Source organism: Primulina huaijiensis, chromosome 6 (genome assembly GCF_012295235.1).
Source record: "Primulina huaijiensis isolate GDHJ02 chromosome 6, ASM1229523v2, whole genome shotgun sequence".
NCBI classification, from domain to species: Eukaryota; Viridiplantae; Streptophyta; class Magnoliopsida; order Lamiales; family Gesneriaceae; genus Primulina; species Primulina huaijiensis.
Window position 1 is genome coordinate 4,351,396 of NC_133311.1, and position 17,599 is coordinate 4,368,994.

The 17,599-nt window shown below is 35.4% G+C and overlaps 1 protein-coding gene and 1 pseudogene across 2 annotated transcripts; one reads left to right on the plus strand and one right to left on the minus strand.

Annotated features, from left to right (window-relative positions):
- The first annotated feature begins 961 nt into the window (after window positions 1–961).
- Window positions 962–7,932, plus strand: LOC140979007 (pyruvate, phosphate dikinase 2-like). 2 transcript variants are annotated; one of them, XM_073444355.1, is made up of 21 exons: window positions 962–1,133; window positions 1,536–1,817; window positions 2,709–2,765; window positions 3,113–3,346; window positions 3,590–3,727; window positions 3,806–3,968; window positions 4,088–4,323; window positions 4,395–4,523; window positions 4,610–4,789; window positions 4,882–5,019; window positions 5,152–5,316; window positions 5,392–5,553; window positions 5,665–5,754; window positions 5,872–6,010; window positions 6,155–6,332; window positions 6,432–6,561; window positions 6,708–6,836; window positions 6,928–7,065; window positions 7,276–7,353; window positions 7,438–7,529; window positions 7,698–7,932. In XM_073444355.1, the coding sequence occupies exons 2-21, from the start codon at window positions 1,578–1,580 to the stop codon at window positions 7,738–7,740; spliced, it is 2,859 nt and encodes a 952-aa protein (XP_073300456.1). In that variant the 5' UTR covers window positions 962–1,133; window positions 1,536–1,577; the 3' UTR covers window positions 7,741–7,932. The 2 variants fall into 2 exon arrangements, with proteins under 2 accessions (XP_073300456.1, XP_073300457.1); XM_073444356.1 differs by lacking the exon at window positions 962–1,133 and adding an exon at window positions 1,202–1,349.
- Window positions 7,933–8,003: 71 nt separating this feature from the next.
- LOC140979010 (phosphomethylpyrimidine synthase, chloroplastic-like) lies at window positions 8,004–14,967 on the minus strand (annotated as a pseudogene).
- Between the last annotated feature and the right edge of the window lie 2,632 nt (window positions 14,968–17,599).

A 17,599-nucleotide genomic window follows, 5' to 3' on the forward strand; every position in this document is an offset into this window, starting at 1 on the left:
TCACAACTTATATACAACATAGTAATAACTATCTCCATTCTAATTATATAAAATTATTTGTTTTTATCCCATAATTTAAGGATATTATTTGAAAAACAGACTTTGCAAAAACAATTTTTTTTAAAATTTATCCATTTTTTATTCATGCAATAAATGGTAGCATTAATAGAAGCAGTGTTCTAAAAAGCCCGCTTAAGTGCTTAAGCTTGAATCTCGACAAAAACGCCCCGCTTCGATGAAAAACAGAAAAAGCGGTCAAACTTTAATTAAGCGTGTTTAATCACAATTAATCGCATCTGTTTATTTTTAATTTTTTTATTTTGAAGGTATGTCTTTTTATTTTAAAATAATAAATTAGGTTTATAATTTAGATGTATATTTTTTAATTTTAATTATTATTAAGCGTGTCTGACAATGATTTGACAAATATTTAGCAATTTTTAATGTGCTCTAGTTATAAAAACAAATAACGATTGTAATTTTGATATTTTTATGTTTTTATAAATATGAGAATTAATGCATCAGATAATTACAATTAAACTAAAGATAAAAAAACATTTTTCACGCTTAAGCCCATGCTAATCTGGCTTAAGCTTGAAAAGCTTGGAGCTCGACATCCGTGCTTCGGGGCACTTCACGCTTTTTAGAACCTTGAATAGAAGTAAGTATTTTGAACACTCCATATATTTTAGTGGATGGAGTAATAAATTATATATATATTTTTTAAAAAAATGTCAAATCCAAAACCTAAACAATTTTCAATGCCAATATCAATCACCCTGTTTTTTTTGTAAATTTGAAATCTTGAACATTATCCGACTCCTTGTAATGCGTGTCCCACAGTGCGGGAAAACAGACAATGCCCAATTAATGGATCTCAAACAATTGCCAATGTATCTTATCTTTATTACAGAAATAAAATAGGAAAAATTTTAGTCCTTAATTTCTTGGATGTGGGTTATATATCCAAGACAAACCATTTCAAGAAATGACTATTAGCTTCATAGTAAACCACACAATATACTCGATCAGCCGAAGCACCAACCGCCATTTTTTCGGGCTTCGAAAGACCTCTGAGCTTTCTGTACACTTGTGGTCTTTTCATTCCCTTTCGTTAATTTAATCAAAATAAGGTGATTCGTTGCAACAACTTGATCATTTTTCTTCACAAGCTCGAACTTTTTCTTTGAACAAAAATTGCTAGACCTTTCTTGAATGGACGTAGTATATGAGTGTTACCACGGAAACTGCATAAAGAAACACGCAGTGCACACACAAGAACGTGGAATATAATCCAAGGATCAGAACTTCTTTCTAACTTATTTTGTTCACGACCCATTTGGGATTATGTTAGTTTCTTTCCGTTTTTTCGGTTATTCAAATATAAGAATATAAATTAAAGATCTCAAATTGATTACATGCAGTGCTAGCTAATCCAGTTGGTGACTCCCTTTTCCTTTCTTGACATAAAGTTTGATCCGGTGATGCTCTAGAGAAAGAAGTATTTGATTTGAATGCGTGTTGCTGTTTTGCAGGGAGATATAAAGATCAAGAAATATCAATTCACTGTGAAAAAAATGCTGATCAGGTGCACTGCGAATGATGTGCATACAAGAATAACATTGAAGGAGAAATACACGGATCAAATTGATCTTCTCAGGATGCATCCATGTCGTGCTCGAGTTAGCCGGAGGTCGAGCCCAGATCGAGCCACCTGGTTCCATGGTTCAAGAATCAAGCTAACAAAACCTGAGCCGAGGAAAAGGGCACAAGCCGTACTTAGTCTTGTATCAGACCCCACTCCAGCCACCACAAAGGTTAGATTTTTACGAGAGTTTTAAGGGATCAGGAAAAAATAATTAATGTAGCTTAAATTTTGCTAAGTATTTTGCGAGAATAGATTTTTTTTAGTGCTAAAATTTCATATGACAGTTGGAGGGAATAGCCAAAAAAGTCCCTGTATTACATGAAAATTTTCAGTACTTCTGTGTGAAAAATCAAACGGTAAATTATTATTATTTTTTTGTTTTGTTTGGTTTTTTGTTTCGTTAATTTGTTATATGTTAAAAGCTGCGACAAACCAAAGTGTTCTCTTCAAATTTTCTGGGAAAATATGAATTTTTCTTATAAGGTGAATAAAACATGACTGAATTTCACTTTCATCCTGAGTTGAATTAGAAGCATTTGATTATAATTTTTTTTTTGACTTGCGCTGAAACCTTAAAACGGACATACTTAATGTGTTTGTGCTGCAGTTGTCCTGTAGTGGCTTGAACTATCCATCTGGCAGTAGAAATAACACGTGTATCTGTGGTGTTAAATCTTTTTCTTGGCTCTCACCATTGCCCACTTGACACTATAAACGCTGAGCCTCTCTGCTATCACTATTTGAAATTTGCATTTACAGGATTTATTGGTTTTTCTCCGTAAGTGATAAGTGACACCATGAAGGTAGTTCATTTGTAAACTGCTGTTATTCTTCTTATTCTTTTGTTAAAATTTCAGGGTAAGCCATTTTATATGTTGTAACTGCAAAACTGAAAAGTATGCATCAATTGTGTATTCATTATGTTATGCTCTTAATATAAAAATCGTGTTTGGATTTTGGCTAATGTTTGATTTTATTTCTGATATTTGCCTTAGATTTTCGTCTGCTCCTGTGATCCATGTGTATTTGTTGATAAATTTTTGTATTTTTGTTTGCGAAGAGAGTATACACATTTGGCAAGGGAAGGAGTGAGGGGAACAAGGGTATGAAGTCCTTGGTAAGTCGGTAAATCTTGGAATAAGAGTTTATTTTTTCCTGTTGTTATTACGCTTTAAGACCCTTCCTTTATGTATATGCTGTGCTGCAAACGTATTCATAACTGATGGGCTACTTAAAACTTGAAATATCTGGCTAGATATTAAACGTAGCATAAAAAGATGAAGGATTTCGTATCATTTTGCTTTGAAGAAAAATTCCAAATATTGTGTTTGTCACTTAATATTGTGTACCGTCATGTTCTTAGATGGAAATGGTGCATGCCAGATAAGTACTAGGATCAAATTATGCAGCATATTAGAATGTGATTCATTTACCGAAATAAACCCGATTCATAATCTGTACTAGTTAGGAGGAAAAGGTGCAAATCTTGCTGAAATGGCGAGCATTGGTCTATCAGTTCCACCCGGATTCACCATTTCTACAGAGGCGTGTCAAGAATATCAGCAAATAGGCAAGAAGCTGCCACAAGGATTATGGGACGAGATATTAGAAGGTTTAAAAATTGTGGAGGAGGATATGGAAGCTTCACTCGGTGACCCCTCGAAGCCTCTCCTCCTTTCGGTTAGATCTGGTGCAGCGGTGAGTTTTGTTCTTTCATAAACAATTTAATGTGGATCAAAGTTTTTAGCTTACTGTCATCTTAATATGAAGTTTGATATTCAAATGCTTCTGGTTTAATGTAATATAATCATCGAATTCAATCATAGAAAATAGAAAAATTTTGATTGAAAAAGACTATCTTAAATACATCCAAGAGATCAAAAGTTGTGTTTCGACCGCTGATAGGTTTAATGAATCACCGAATCCATTTTTTTAAATTAGATTTCTATGCCTGGCATGATGGACACGGTTCTAAATCTCGGGCTCAATGATGAAGTAGTTACTGGTTTGGGGGCGAAAAGTGGAGAGCGGTTCGCATATGACTCATATAGACGGTTTCTTGATATGTTCGGAAATGTTGTAAGTTTTTTTCTCTCCTCGTTCGGCAGACATTTCTTGTGCAAGTTCAAAATTTATAAATGTTATGGTTTGTTGAAGGTAATGGACATTCCACATTCATTGTTCGAAGAAAAACTAGAAAAGATGAAAAGTAAAAAAGGCATAAAGCTTGATACTGATCTAACAGCCTCTGATTTAAAAGAGCTGGTGGAAGAATATAAAAGTGTCTATCTTGAAGCTAAGGGTGAAAAGTTCCCTTCCGGTATGCTTTCCCTTTTCTTCAAGAACTTATAGTTTATTAAAAAGAATCAAAACTTGTACTATTTTTGTTCCGATCTTTTTCAAGAACTTAAGCTGTGTTTTTCGTTCTATTCGTATCAGATCCAGAAAAGCAACTGGAGTTGGCTATAAAAGCAGTTTTTAATTCATGGGACAGTCCAAGGGCGATAAAATACCGAAGCATTAACCAAATAACTGGTCTGAAAGGAACCGCTGTTAATATTCAATGTATGGTATTTGGAAACATGGGAAACACTTCAGGAACAGGTGTTCTCTTTACAAGAAATCCGAGTACTGGGGAAAACAAGCTCTATGGGGAGTTTCTGATTAATGCTCAGGTCTTGATCACGTGTAGTCATTTCTATTTATGTCGAGAATATACACTTTTGATGGATTTTTTGTTTTATAGGGAGAAGATGTTGTTGCTGGAATTAGAACCCCAGAGGACTTGGATACCATGAAGAATTGTATGCCTGAAGCTTACAAAGAGCTAGTGGAAAACTGTGAAATACTAGAGGGACATTACAAAGATATGATGGTACTGATGACTTATGTATTGTATGAATTTTCGAATTAAATATGTTTTAAGTTTGGCGCAGATAAGGATGTTGTTGTATGCTGCAGGACATTGAATTCACTGTCCAAGAAAATAGGCTATGGATGTTACAATGTAGATCTGGTAAGCGTACAGGTAAAGGTGCTGTAAAGATTGCAGTAGACATGGTAAATGAAGGGCTCGTTGGTTCCCGTACGGCAATAAAAATGGTCGAACCTCAGCATCTTGATCAACTTCTTCATCCACAGGTACAAGAGTGCGTATATAAATATTCTCCAAGAAACTACCCATTGTTTTATAGAACTTCACGCTCTCATTAACATTAGCTATTTTTGTTTAGTTTGAGGATCCGTCTGCTTACAAGAATTCTGTTATAGCCAAAGGTTTGCCTGCATCTCCCGGTGCGGCAGTTGGACAGGTCGTTTTTAGTGCTGAAGATGCTGAAGAATGGCATGCTCAAGGGAAGAGTTGCATCTTGGTACGATTTTCCATCATGTCATCTCTAGCATTTGATATCCCATGCATCGCGATCATTTCTTCCTAAATGTTGCATTCCTTAATTTTGTTTTGATCGTAAAAGTTAAATGTTCTCAATGTTACTTGGTTTAAGGTGAGAACTGAAACAAGTCCAGAGGATGTTGGAGGTATGCATGCAGCTGCTGGGATTTTGACTGCTAGAGGTGGCATGACGTCTCATGCAGCAGTTGTTGCTCGTGGATGGGGGAAATGTTGCGTTTCTGGTTGTTCTGATATACGTGTTAACGACTCCGAGAAGGTTGAGTATTAAATTAAGTAAACAATATCGACAAAGTTTAAGAATTTGTATGTAAATCTCTCATAAAAAATGCAGGTATTTATGGTCGGAGACAAAGTTATTCATGAAGGAGAATGGATCTCTCTTAATGGGTCAACTGGTGAAGTAATCTTGGGTAAACAGCCGCTCTCCCCTCCTGCTCTGACTGGGGATTTGGAAATTTTCATGTCATGGGCAGATGAGATCAGGCGGATCAAGGTGCTTCAAAGATTCTTGAAATAGAACGAGCACCATTTTCTGTATCAAAATCTTGAAATTTCGCAAGTGTTATTACTAATCTTAGGGTGGTGGTGGTGATTGAAATATCAGGTTATGGCGAATGCTGATACGCCTGAAGACGCTTTGACAGCTAGGAGTAATGGAGCACAAGGGATCGGATTGTGCAGGACAGAACACATGGTAAGCATTCCTCTGCTTCAAAACTTGTGCATCTATTGTTTCTTATAACATTATATGTTGTCTATCTAATCATAAATAAAGTGTTTCATGATATCGTTCACGCTTTATTTGTCTCAGTTCTTTGCTTCAGACGAGAGGATCAAGGCAGTGAGAAAGATGATAATGGCAGTAACACTTGAACAGAGGAAGCAAGCCTTAGACTTGCTGTTGCCTTATCAACGAGCTGATTTCGAAGGAATTTTTCGAGCAATGGATGGTAAATCTTTTTTGTTAGAACCAATAGTTTGTATCATATGATGTCACTGTGCGTATATGTAATAAAGTTTACAGTTGGATAATGAAATGAAAAATGTATAAACCATTAAATAAAAAGCTGGCCCTTTTTTCCAACATTTCTCAGGTCTGCCTGTGACAATCAGACTGTTAGATCCTCCACTACATGAATTTTTACCAGAAGGAGACATTGAACAGATTGTTGAGGAACTAACCATCGATACCGGCATGAGCGAAGACGAAGTTTATTCAAGGATAGAAAAATTATCAGAAGTAAATCCCATGCTTGGATTTCGGGGATGCAGGTATTTTACCTTTTCCTCATCCTGTCTGTTGAGTGCTATTATCACGTTCAAATATCTCTTATCTCTATGTTTCTGTATGGAATGAATCAAAATTTTCAGGCTAGGGATATCGTACCCTGAGCTATCCGAAATGCAGGTTCGTGCTATATTTCAGGCTGCCATTTCCATGACCAACCAAGGTGTTACAGTCCTTCCAGAAATAATGGTTCCTCTAATTGGAACACCTCAGGCATGTCATAAACACTGTTTTCATCACATTCTTGATCCTTGGAAACGCTACATAAAAATTCATTGTTCAACAAATTTGCGGTGTATCCAATGGAGCTGAGATGGGAATATAAACGCATCTAAAATCTAGTTATTTATGTTTGGCAGGAATTGAGTCATCAAGTGAGTTTGGTTCGTGGAGTTGCAAATAAAGTCTTTTCCGAGATGGGTGCCTCGGTGAGCTATAAAGTAGGCACCATGATAGAAATTCCTCGAGCTGCTTTAGTCGCGGATGAGGTACAAAACTTACATTTTTGTGCTAATGGAATTATATAAACAGTTACTAAAATCTTCATTAAGTTTAACGTTTCTTGATTTGTGTGTGAAGATTGCAAAAGAAGCAGAGTTCTTCTCCTTCGGGACAAATGACCTTACACAGATGACATTTGGGTATAGCAGAGACGATGTGGGCAAATTTCTTCCTATTTACTTGTCAAAGGGTATTCTACAAAACGACCCGTTTGAGGTTTGTCAATTTCCGTGGCTCTGTCCATCTTTTTTGGGAAAAAAAAACTAGATTGAGGCATGACTGAAAGAGGCAGGGGTTTGGTCATATATGCACTGTTCCAATGAAGGGCTAACACTCAGAGGATTTTAAGGAGTCGAGCCTGAACTTTGAAATATTTTTGGAGATTGTATCATATCAAAATTTGATGATTTTATTTCTTGGCAATAGGTACTTGATCAGAAAGGCGTTGGCCAGCTGATCAAGATAGCAACTGAACGTGGGCGTGCAGCTCGACCGAGCCTAAAAGTACGCTTTTCTCGAATCAATTTGCATAGCAAATACCATTATCTAAGTTTTAGACTCAAATCAAATGACACGGTAAAATGGCAGGTGGGAATATGCGGAGAGCATGGTGGGGAGCCTTCTTCTGTTGCCTTTTTCGTAGAAGCTGGACTTGATTATGTTTCATGCTCTCCTTTCAGGTATCATCCAACTACCTGCCTCTATTAGTCTATTTACATCTCAAGACGAAATCTAAGTCAATTTCTTTTTTAAAAAAACGTAGTACATATGGATTTGATATCTTAAAGGAATCCTTATTTTCTTTCAAAAAACTAAAAAAAAGCTGATTTCTTGTGTAATTTTTTCAGAGTGCCTATTGCAAGGCTAGCTGCAGCACAAGTTGCAGTGTGAAATGTGAAGTCAACTTCAGGAGGGATATATTGACATGTACTCGGAAGGAGTTGTAAATAAATAAAATGTACAAATGTTGGAATTTTTTTCTATACACGTATAAGTACTAAGATCCTCAATATTTACACGAGGATTAAAATTCATGTAAATATAAAATTTCTATTGAAAAAAAAAAACAAGGAATTGATTATGGTGGACTGGTCTCAGTAAAATGTTGACAACTAGAGCATGATAAAGTTAATTTTATAATAATTAATAGAGCAACAACAATAATAATTTTTTAATATTTTATAATAATAATAATACAATGTGGTTATTATTTTGAATTTTAATTAAAAAATATTCTCCCAGAGTTTATCATGAAGTCTTGCTTAGTTCAGTAACTTCAATTTGTATGGCATATTAATCAACATATCAGAAAGATTGAGACATGATCAGGAAATATGAAACTTGCCAGAAATGTGGCAAATATTTCCTGGCATAAACCAGAAGCTGCAAAAGAATTGATTCGATGTCCTGAACCAAAGAATGAACCTCCAGCCCTGCTCAAGCACAAGAAAAAAATATGCACACTCCCTACGCAGGCATTATCCTGTTCAGGTTCGAAGGGACTAGCCTGAACTGTCAGTTTCCTGGCCAAATGGCCATTGCTGAGCAGATAGACACCCACCCCTGGTGCGTTTTTTCATCAATAATCGAGATATTAGAACGGATTAATCATTAAACCAAAGGAAGAAAGGGTTTTTTTTTAATTGCGGACTACTTGTACTAATGAAGACAATATCGAATAAAGATGTTTCTCTTAAGCTGTTCAACAAACTAGTAGCCATTTCATCTACTTACCATCTGTGCTTGAAGACGACGACCCTAACTGTCGTTCAAAATTAGCCACCATGGATCATTGTCAGGGGATTGTAAACCACATCATGGTCTGTTATGCTTTTGGAATAAAATCCTGCAATTAATGAACCGATCAAGAAATGAGTAAGAGGTGTTGATATAGATTAATGGAGATAAAGAGCAAAAATTCAAACTGTTTCTTGCTTTTTACCATTAAATGCTGTTGCATTAGGGCTGTATTTTCCATTGTTTTTAGCAAAATTTCATATAATTTCCCAGTTGTCTTAAGAGAAAGTTCACCTTTAGGTAGTTTTAGACTTAATGTAATCTTCCGGCAAGTAGATTTCTCCTCCAGTTTCACCATGTTGTTCCCCATTGATAGTTTTTTTTTTTGCAGCTAAGAATTCTGCACTCATAGCATCCATTCCTTCCTGAAGTGCTTCCGCTGCTGTCCCGTAACCATGCTCATCAGCAAACTTTCTTACATCCTCAGTTATTTTCATAGAAAAAAACTTAGGTACACACATAGAGCAGAAATGGGCCACTTTAGCGCCATCAGATGGGAGGGTTTCATCATGAAATGACATGGCAGTCATTGGGTCCAGTGACAAAGCAAATTGATCCATCCACCGGAACTCAAACCTTGCCTTGCTAAGTGTGTCATCCCAATTTTGAGCGTGGGGGTGTCCTTTTGCTAAATCAGCTGCATGTGCGGCTATTTTATAGCCTATAACCCCGGCCTTCACATCATCTCGATTAGGTAAACCAAGATGCTCTTTAGGAGTTACATAAAAAAAAAAAAAATTGTTACCTGTACATCCTTTTCCCAAGCCCTTAGAGTTAATTCGCCCTGAGTTAAGAGTTCGGCAAACTGAGCAGTATCGTTAGCATCATAAATTGATCCAGGTCTCAATCCATCACCGATTGACAATGATATATCCTACTTTATTACAAATGTCTAGAATCTCATCCCAATGCGCATACGCAAAGTTCTCTTTGTGATAGATTAGTCACCATTTTGCATGAATGGACCCTCCCCGAGAAACAATTCCGGTCATCCTCTCAGCCGTTAGGGGGATGTACCGAAGTAAAACTCCAGCATGAATCGTAAAGTAATCAACACCTTGTTCGGCTTGTTCAATTAGCGTGTCCCTGAAAATTTCCCAGCTAAGATTCTCAGCGATCCCGCTAACCTTTTTCCAGAGCTTGATAGATGGGAACGGTTCCAACCAGTACAGCAGAGTTGCGTAAGATCCATTCACGAGTTTCATGGATGTGACGTCCAGTTGAAAGATCCATAATGGTATCAGCACCCCACATTGTTGCCTATTAAAGCTTGTGAACCTCTTCTTCAATGGAACTAGTGTTAGAAAAAAAATTGCTAACAACAATAGCGTAGAAACGAACTTGCAGAGATAAAGCAATAACCGAAACAGGTGTGGTGTTTACAGTATGACTATTGAGTAAAAGAAATCAAAACTAAACCGAGGCCTGTAGCATGTACAGTTTCCTTAAAACAGATTCGTCCCCTCCTGTATGTGCTTCGAGGATCGTCTTGGACGTCTGTTTTCCAGGATACAACGGAACAACCAGCAGTGACTTAGCGCGAGACACTACTACGGCGAACTGAAAACGTACCTTTACTTTATCACCGAGATTTAACGGAGGCCAAATGGAAAGCTAACAATATGAAATGCAAGAGAATGCTTGAAGGAGAAAAGATTTTCATGCGTTTGAAATGAGAAAATGAACCCCACTATTTATAAACCCCAACATGCACACCAAGAGTCATGCAAGATTAATTAACTCAATTAATCTTCCCATTAACTCAAGAATATGAAGAGTCAAAACTCTTCAATTAACTCAAGAATGTGGAGAGCCAAAAGACACTCCCACATTCATGGGACATAACTTTTATTCAATCTTTAAATTTACTTTAAATTTCCAACAATCCCCCACATGAATGAAAATTGATACAAATCTTGGTGACAAAGTTCTACAGTTGAATCCTGCATAGGATAGGTAGGTGTTACCCTTTGAACCTTTTCTTATGAAATATATTTGATTTACTAGCTGACCAGTAGACATGTTGTCCTTGAACTGTTCTGCTGTTTATGTAAATTAAGATATACTTCACACAAGACTCTCCCTGATACTATTCAGTTCTCATGATCGTGTTCATTTTGGCCATGAACACACGCCTGGTTCTGCGAGAGAGTCTAGAATTGAGCCCTGCAATTCCTTCGAAGCAGCCCCACTTCTCTCTCACATAGGTGATTCTATATTGCTTCTCATCAGAATCATTAAAAGTCGTAAGCTTATCCTCAACATTCACTGTTTTATAATAGGAATAGACTAGGGATAACCCCCACAGTGATTCTCCAAATTAGTGCAATTAGGTTGTCCCATTGAACCTAGTTATTGGGATCTCTAGTCAGCGTAAGTTGGGTTTTCTTTCACACCAATTTATTCTATAGGCTTGAGCCTCATTCCCATTGACGATTTCGCAACTAACTCTCTGTTTAACCCTTTAGTCAGCGGATCCGCTATATTATCTTTTGACTTTACATAGTCAACAGAGATAACTCCGGTTGAGAGTAGTTGTCTAATGGTATTATGTCTACGACGTATATGCCTAGACTTACCATTATACATCTTAGTTTGTGCCCTTCCAATCGCAGATTGGCTATCACAATGTATGCATATAGCCGGCACTGGTTTTTCCCATCCTGGAACATCTTCTAAAAAGTGACGCAACCACTCAGCCTCTTCAGCACACTTGTCAAGGGCTATAAACTCAGATTCCATCGTGGATCTGGCTATTACAGTTTGTTTAGAAGATTTGCACGTAATTGCTGCACCTCCTAAAGAGAATACAAATCCACTTGTAGATTTTGAGTCTTTCATATCAGATATCCAATTTGCATCGATGTATCCTTCAATAACAGCAGGATATCCGGTATAGTGCAGCTCATGATCACGAGTGTACCTTAAGTATCTTAGCAATCTGATAATTGCTTTCCAGTGTTCAACACCTGGATTACTCGTGAATCTACTTAATTTGCCTACTGCATAGGCTATGTCTGGTCTTGTACAACTCATTAAGTACATCAGACTTCCAATGACTCAAGAGTATTCTAATTGAGACATACTCTCACCTCGATTCTTTGATAGATGCTGACTGGTATCTATTGGGGTTCTAGCCAATGCAGAGTCATCATTATTGAATTTCTCAAGTATTTTGTCAACATAATGTGACTGACTTAGGACTAGCCCTTCTGATGTTCTATGGATTTTAATTCCAAGGATTACATCGGCTAAACCCAAATCTTTCATGTCAAATCTTGAGTTCAATAACTTCTTGGTAGATTTGATCATCTTATCATTACTACCAATGATAAGTATGTCATCTACGTAAAGACATAAAATGACATATCCAATTTCAGTGCTCTTTACATATACACATTTGTCACATTCACTGAATTTAAATCCACTTTCTATCATGGCTTTATCAAATTTTTTGTGACATTGCTTTGGTGCTTGTTTTAAGCCATACATAGACTTCACCAGTTTACAAACCTTATTTTCTTGCCCAGTCGCTGAAAATCCTTCAGGTTGTTCCATAAAAATTTCCTCTTCTAAATCTCCATTTAGAAAAGCTATCTTTACGTCCATTTGGTGTACTTCAAGATTCCGTAAGGCGGCAATCGCAAGTATCACACGAATAGAGGTTATTCTCGATACAGGAGAATATGTGTCAAAGTAATCAAGCCCTTCACGTTGATGGTAACCTTTAATTACCAATCTGGCTTTATACTTATCTATGGTTCCATCTGATTTCATTTTCCTTTTGAAAACCCATTTACAGCCTAGTGGTTTGCTTCCCCGAGGAAGATTTACTAACTCCCACGTATGGTTTTGTAAAATGGATTCCATTTCAGAATTGATAGCCTCTTTCCATAGAGGTCCCTCAGATGAACTCATTGCTTACTTGAAGCTTTGAGGTTCACTTTCCATCATGAAAGTGATGAAATCTGGACCAAAGGATTTCTCAGTCCTAGCTCTCTTGCTACATCTAGGTTCAATGTCTTGATCAAGCTCTTGTTCTTCATCAATTGTCTCATATAATCTTTTGGATGAACCTGGCTCTTCCTTAGATTTGTATGGAAATATGTGTTCAAAAAACGAAGCATTTCTTGATTCCATTATCGTATTCTTGTGAATATCCGATATTTGATATTCATGTACAAGAAAACGATATGCACTACTGTTTTGAGCATATCCAATGAAAATGCAATCAACAGTTTTGGTCCTATCTTTACTTTCTTTGGAGTGGGTACTGCTACTTTGGCAAGATTCCCCCACACTCGCAAGTATTGGTAGGAAGGACTTTTACCTTTCCATAACTCTTGTGGACTTTTATCTTGCTTCTTTCGGGGCACCTTATTTAAAAGGTAATTTGCTGTTAGAACAGCTTCCCCCCACATGTTCTGTGGTAAACCAGAACTTAATAACAACGCATTCATCATTTCTTTTAAGGTACGATTCTTTCCCTCTGCAATACCATTTTACTGAGGAGAATAAGGTGCGGTTCTTTCGTGTTTGATACCGTGTTGAGCACAAAACTCAGCAGATGATGATTCATATTCTCCTCCACGATCACTTCTTAGCACCTTAATTTTCTTGCTAAGTTGGTTTTCAACTTCACTCTTATATTGGACAAATTTGTCAATAGCTTCATCCTTACTTTTGAGGAGATACACATAACAAAATTTTGTGCTATCTTCAGCAAAAGTAATGAAGTATTTATTTCTACCACGAGTTTGTACACCTTTTAAATCACATATATCACTGTGAATTAGATCAAGTGGTTCACTATTTCTTTTTGTTGGAAGGAGAAACTTTCTCCTTTTCGAGCTTTGGCCATGCTCGACAACATTTGCCTTGGCAGCAACTGGAGTAAACAATCGTCTTTTAGAACTCTTGTTGTCTTCCTCAATACGAAGTTGAACAACGAGTTCTTCAATATTCATCTCCTTTCATTTGTGCTTCAAGTAATTTTTGAAATTCTTCCAAGCTGGTGGTAGCTTCTCAACAATAGCAGCCACTTGGAATTATTCGCTCAAAGTCATCCCCTCACCGTGAATCTCGTGAAGAATCACTTGGAGTTCTTGAACTTGACTGATAACCGGCTTTGAATCCACCATTTTAAAGTCCAGAAAGCGGCCAACAAGAAACTTCTTGGCCCCGGAATCTTCGGTTTTGTACTTTCTGTCAAGGGATTCCCACAACTCTTTAGCCGTTTTCTTTTCGCAAAACACGTTGTAGAGCGAATCGGCCAATCTGTTTAGTACATAGTTTCGGCATAAGAAATCAGAATGATTCCATGCCTCCATCGTACTAACAGATTCAACATCTCCCTCACCCTCTTGGAGTTTAGGAGCATCCTGAGAGAGGAATCTAGCCAGGTTCAGCATCGTCAAGTAAAACAGCATCTTCTGCTGCCACCTTTTGAAGTCCACACCAGTGAACTTTTCAAGCTTTCCACCGTGACTGGCTGGGACAGCAACCGCAGCAGCATGTGGGATAACATTAGGGACAACTTGAGCCACAGTAGGGACAACATAACCAGTTTCCCTTTGCACGCTGGTTTCAGTAGCCATATCTGAAACAAACCACGTAATGAGTAATCTGTTTTAAGTTTGTTAGAAAAAAAATTGCTAACAACAATAGCGTAGAAACGAACTTGCAGAGATAAAGCAATAACTGAAACAAGTGTGGTGTTTACAGTATGACTATTGAGTAAAAGAAAGCAAAACTAAACCGAGGCCTGTAGCATGTACAGTTTCCTTAAAACAGATTCGTCCCCTCCTGTATGTGCTTCGAGGATCGTCTTGGACGTATGTTTCCCAGGATACAACGGAACAACCAGCAGTGACTTAGCACGAGACACTACTACGGCGAACTGAAAACGTACCTTTACTTTATCACCGAGATTTAACGGAGGCCAAATGGAAAGCTAACAATATGAAATGCAAGAGAATGCTTGAAGGAGAAAAGATTTTCATGTGTTTGAAATGAAGAAATGAACCCTACTATTTATAAGCCTCAAAATGCACACCAAGAGTCATGCAAGATTAATTAACTCAATTAATCTTTCCATTAACTCAAGAATGTGGAGAGCCAAAAGACACTCCCACTTTCATGAGACATAATTTTTATTCAATCTTTAAATTTACTTTAAATTTCCAACACTTAGAACAGCAGAGTTTCCAAGATTGCACGGCCACGAGCAACCTCTAATCTCACATATTCTGGGTTGAGCTTTTCACGAGCGGCACAGTATGTCATCTCCTCAGTAATGATACCTTGCTTGGCATATTACATCTGAGTAAACCTTGGTCCTCCCGATTTCTCTCTAAGCAAATTACCAGATTGATCATGTCTGAAAAATAAGTACTGCTACATTTTATTTTTTTAAGATTATTTTATCAATTAAATTACAAAAATAAATTAAAATTATATTATAATAAATAATAAGTATCATACTTTTTTATAAAATTATTTAATAAATACATATTAAACTAAAATATATTTATTAATATATAATAAAATTATTTTTTTCTCTATCAATATATATTTACAAGTTACAATGCTTGAATCAATTGTATAAACTTTCGAATGTTGAAATTATACAAATTAAGATAATGATTTAGATTCACATGCCGACGTGTTAGTACTCTAGCCGTCATGTGTGGGATTTGCCTAGGAGATTTGTTTTTTTCAATGATTTATAACTTTCTTGTTAAATATTTTTTCCAATTCTTAACGGAACAATAACAGATTTTGAAAAAATAAAATAGTGATTAAGGTTGTTTCGATAATCTGACGATAATACCATCAAGTTGTAGCGACATTTATTTATTGTACTATATTTTATTAGTGAGTAGGGCTCACGAATCTTTATCTGTGAGACGGGTCAACCTAATCGATATTCACAATAAAAAGTAATACTCTTAGCATAAAAAGTAACACTTTTTCATGGATGACCCAAATAAGATATCCGACTCACAAAATATGACCTGTGAGATCGTCTCACACAAGTTTTTGCCTTTATTAGTATATTAAAATTGTTTAGTTGTATATAATATTTATTTATTGAGTTGTCATTTTATTAATACTAGTTACTATGCACACGCGATGCGTGTGTGTACAATCTTTTTTATTACTATCGATGGACTAAAGTGAAATTTGACAAATTATGGAGGGACTAAATTGATATTTGAATTGTTGAAATAAAAATAAATATAAAAATAAAAGTGTGTGTTGAAATTAAAACAAAACAAAAAACAAAAGTGTAATATTAATATCTAAGGGTAAAATTGAAAAAAAAAGTTGGTGTCCTCTCTAGGTAGTTATTATGATGTCCTCACACTTAATATAATAGTATAGATATAACATTATTATATCGATAAAGAAAAATAATATAATTTTATTTTAGATGTTTAAAATAATTATATTTTAGTATATAATTTATTTGTTGATATAATTTTGTATTAATTAATATTTTCATAAATACTTATTTATCATAATATAATAATTTTTTTCAAAATAAATATACTCTTGAAATATATATATATTATATATATATTGAAAATAAAAATGTGTATTTTAATAAAAATAATTGGCCTTAAAAATAATTTAAGTCAATGGTAAAATTAATTTTTTTTAATTGGATCATGTACCAACTAACGATTTACAATATTAATGTACCAAGTTGTCTATATGTTAATAGCTCGTATACCAAAATATCTTTTATTCTTAAATTATTTATATCCTAAAAATGGAGGATATCATTTATTTTTTTATATCTTAGAAGAGATAATTCATAAATATTCCCAATTTTATATGAACTAATTATAGACAAAAACTTGTGTGAGACGGTCTCACGGGTCGTATTTGTGAGACGGATCTCTTATTTGGGTCATACATGAAAAAGTATTACTTTTTATGCTAAGAGTATTACTTTTTATTGTGAATATGGGTAGAGTTGACCGTCTCACAAATTAAGATCTGTGAGACGATCTTACATGAGACTCACTCCTAATTATATATTTCAAGTATAAGACTGTGACATGATTTCGTTCTGGTAGTTAGTTGAGAGTTAAAAGTTGACGGTCGACTTACATGAGGACCACACGACTTAATTTTTTTTTACCTTTAACATCTATAATTTCTAATTTCATAGTGTATCCCTAAGCTCTAAAAGACAGTGTTCTGCATCCGAAATCTCTCTCTGAATTCGATCAAGACATAAAAGATAGTCTAATACATAACAAACCTATTGTTAAAACCCCAATTCAAGTTATCACTAATAGAATTCAGAAAGATATTTAACAGAAAAAGTGATATTTTAGGTCTTAACAAATGTAAAGCGATATGAAATTAGGGGTTACGGGTACTGATCATTCAATTTGGCGGCAAATCATGAAATAACACGATCCTCACGTATGTGTCGTCAACGTTCAACAAATCAATATGACAAAATTAAGACACGATCTAAAACTTAAGAAAATATAATTAGCAAGTGGATAACTAGGATAGACAAAATTGAGAGTAAAAAAAGAAGCTATTGTTGAAAATTAATATTTAAAATGTGTGTATTGAATATTTGAATGTTGAAAATTAGGTAAAATTAGGTGTTGAATATTGAAATTTGTGTGTGATTATGAAGGTAATGATGTAATTTATTTTTGGATTATTTATAAAAATTTTCTATAAATAGATCTCTCATTTGTGAAGAAAATCACAATTGAGTTGAGAGAAAAATATTATAAAGTGTGTAGTGTGATAATTTTGAGAGTTTGAGATTTTTACTTTTTACCGTAAATTTTTACTTTTTCACAACATGTTATCAGCACGAAGCTCTAAAAGTCCTCCATATTTTTCCAAGCTCCAAAACAGAAGAAAAAGGTAACAAAAGTAATAATATTTATTTTATTGTTTATTTATTTATTGT

Bases quoted from the DNA above. Each gene is read 5' to 3' on its own strand.
- LOC140979007 (XM_073444355.1), top strand. From the start codon at position 1,578: ATGCTGATCAGGTGCACTGCGAATGATGTGCATACAAGAATAACATTG. The intron at 6,837-6,927 runs GTACAAAACTTA...TTGTGTGTGAAG, and splicing joins CTGCTTTAGTCGCGGATGAG to ATTGCAAAAGAAGCAGAGTT. The intron at 7,354-7,437 runs GTACGCTTTTCT...GTAAAATGGCAG, and splicing joins CAGCTCGACCGAGCCTAAAA to GTGGGAATATGCGGAGAGCA.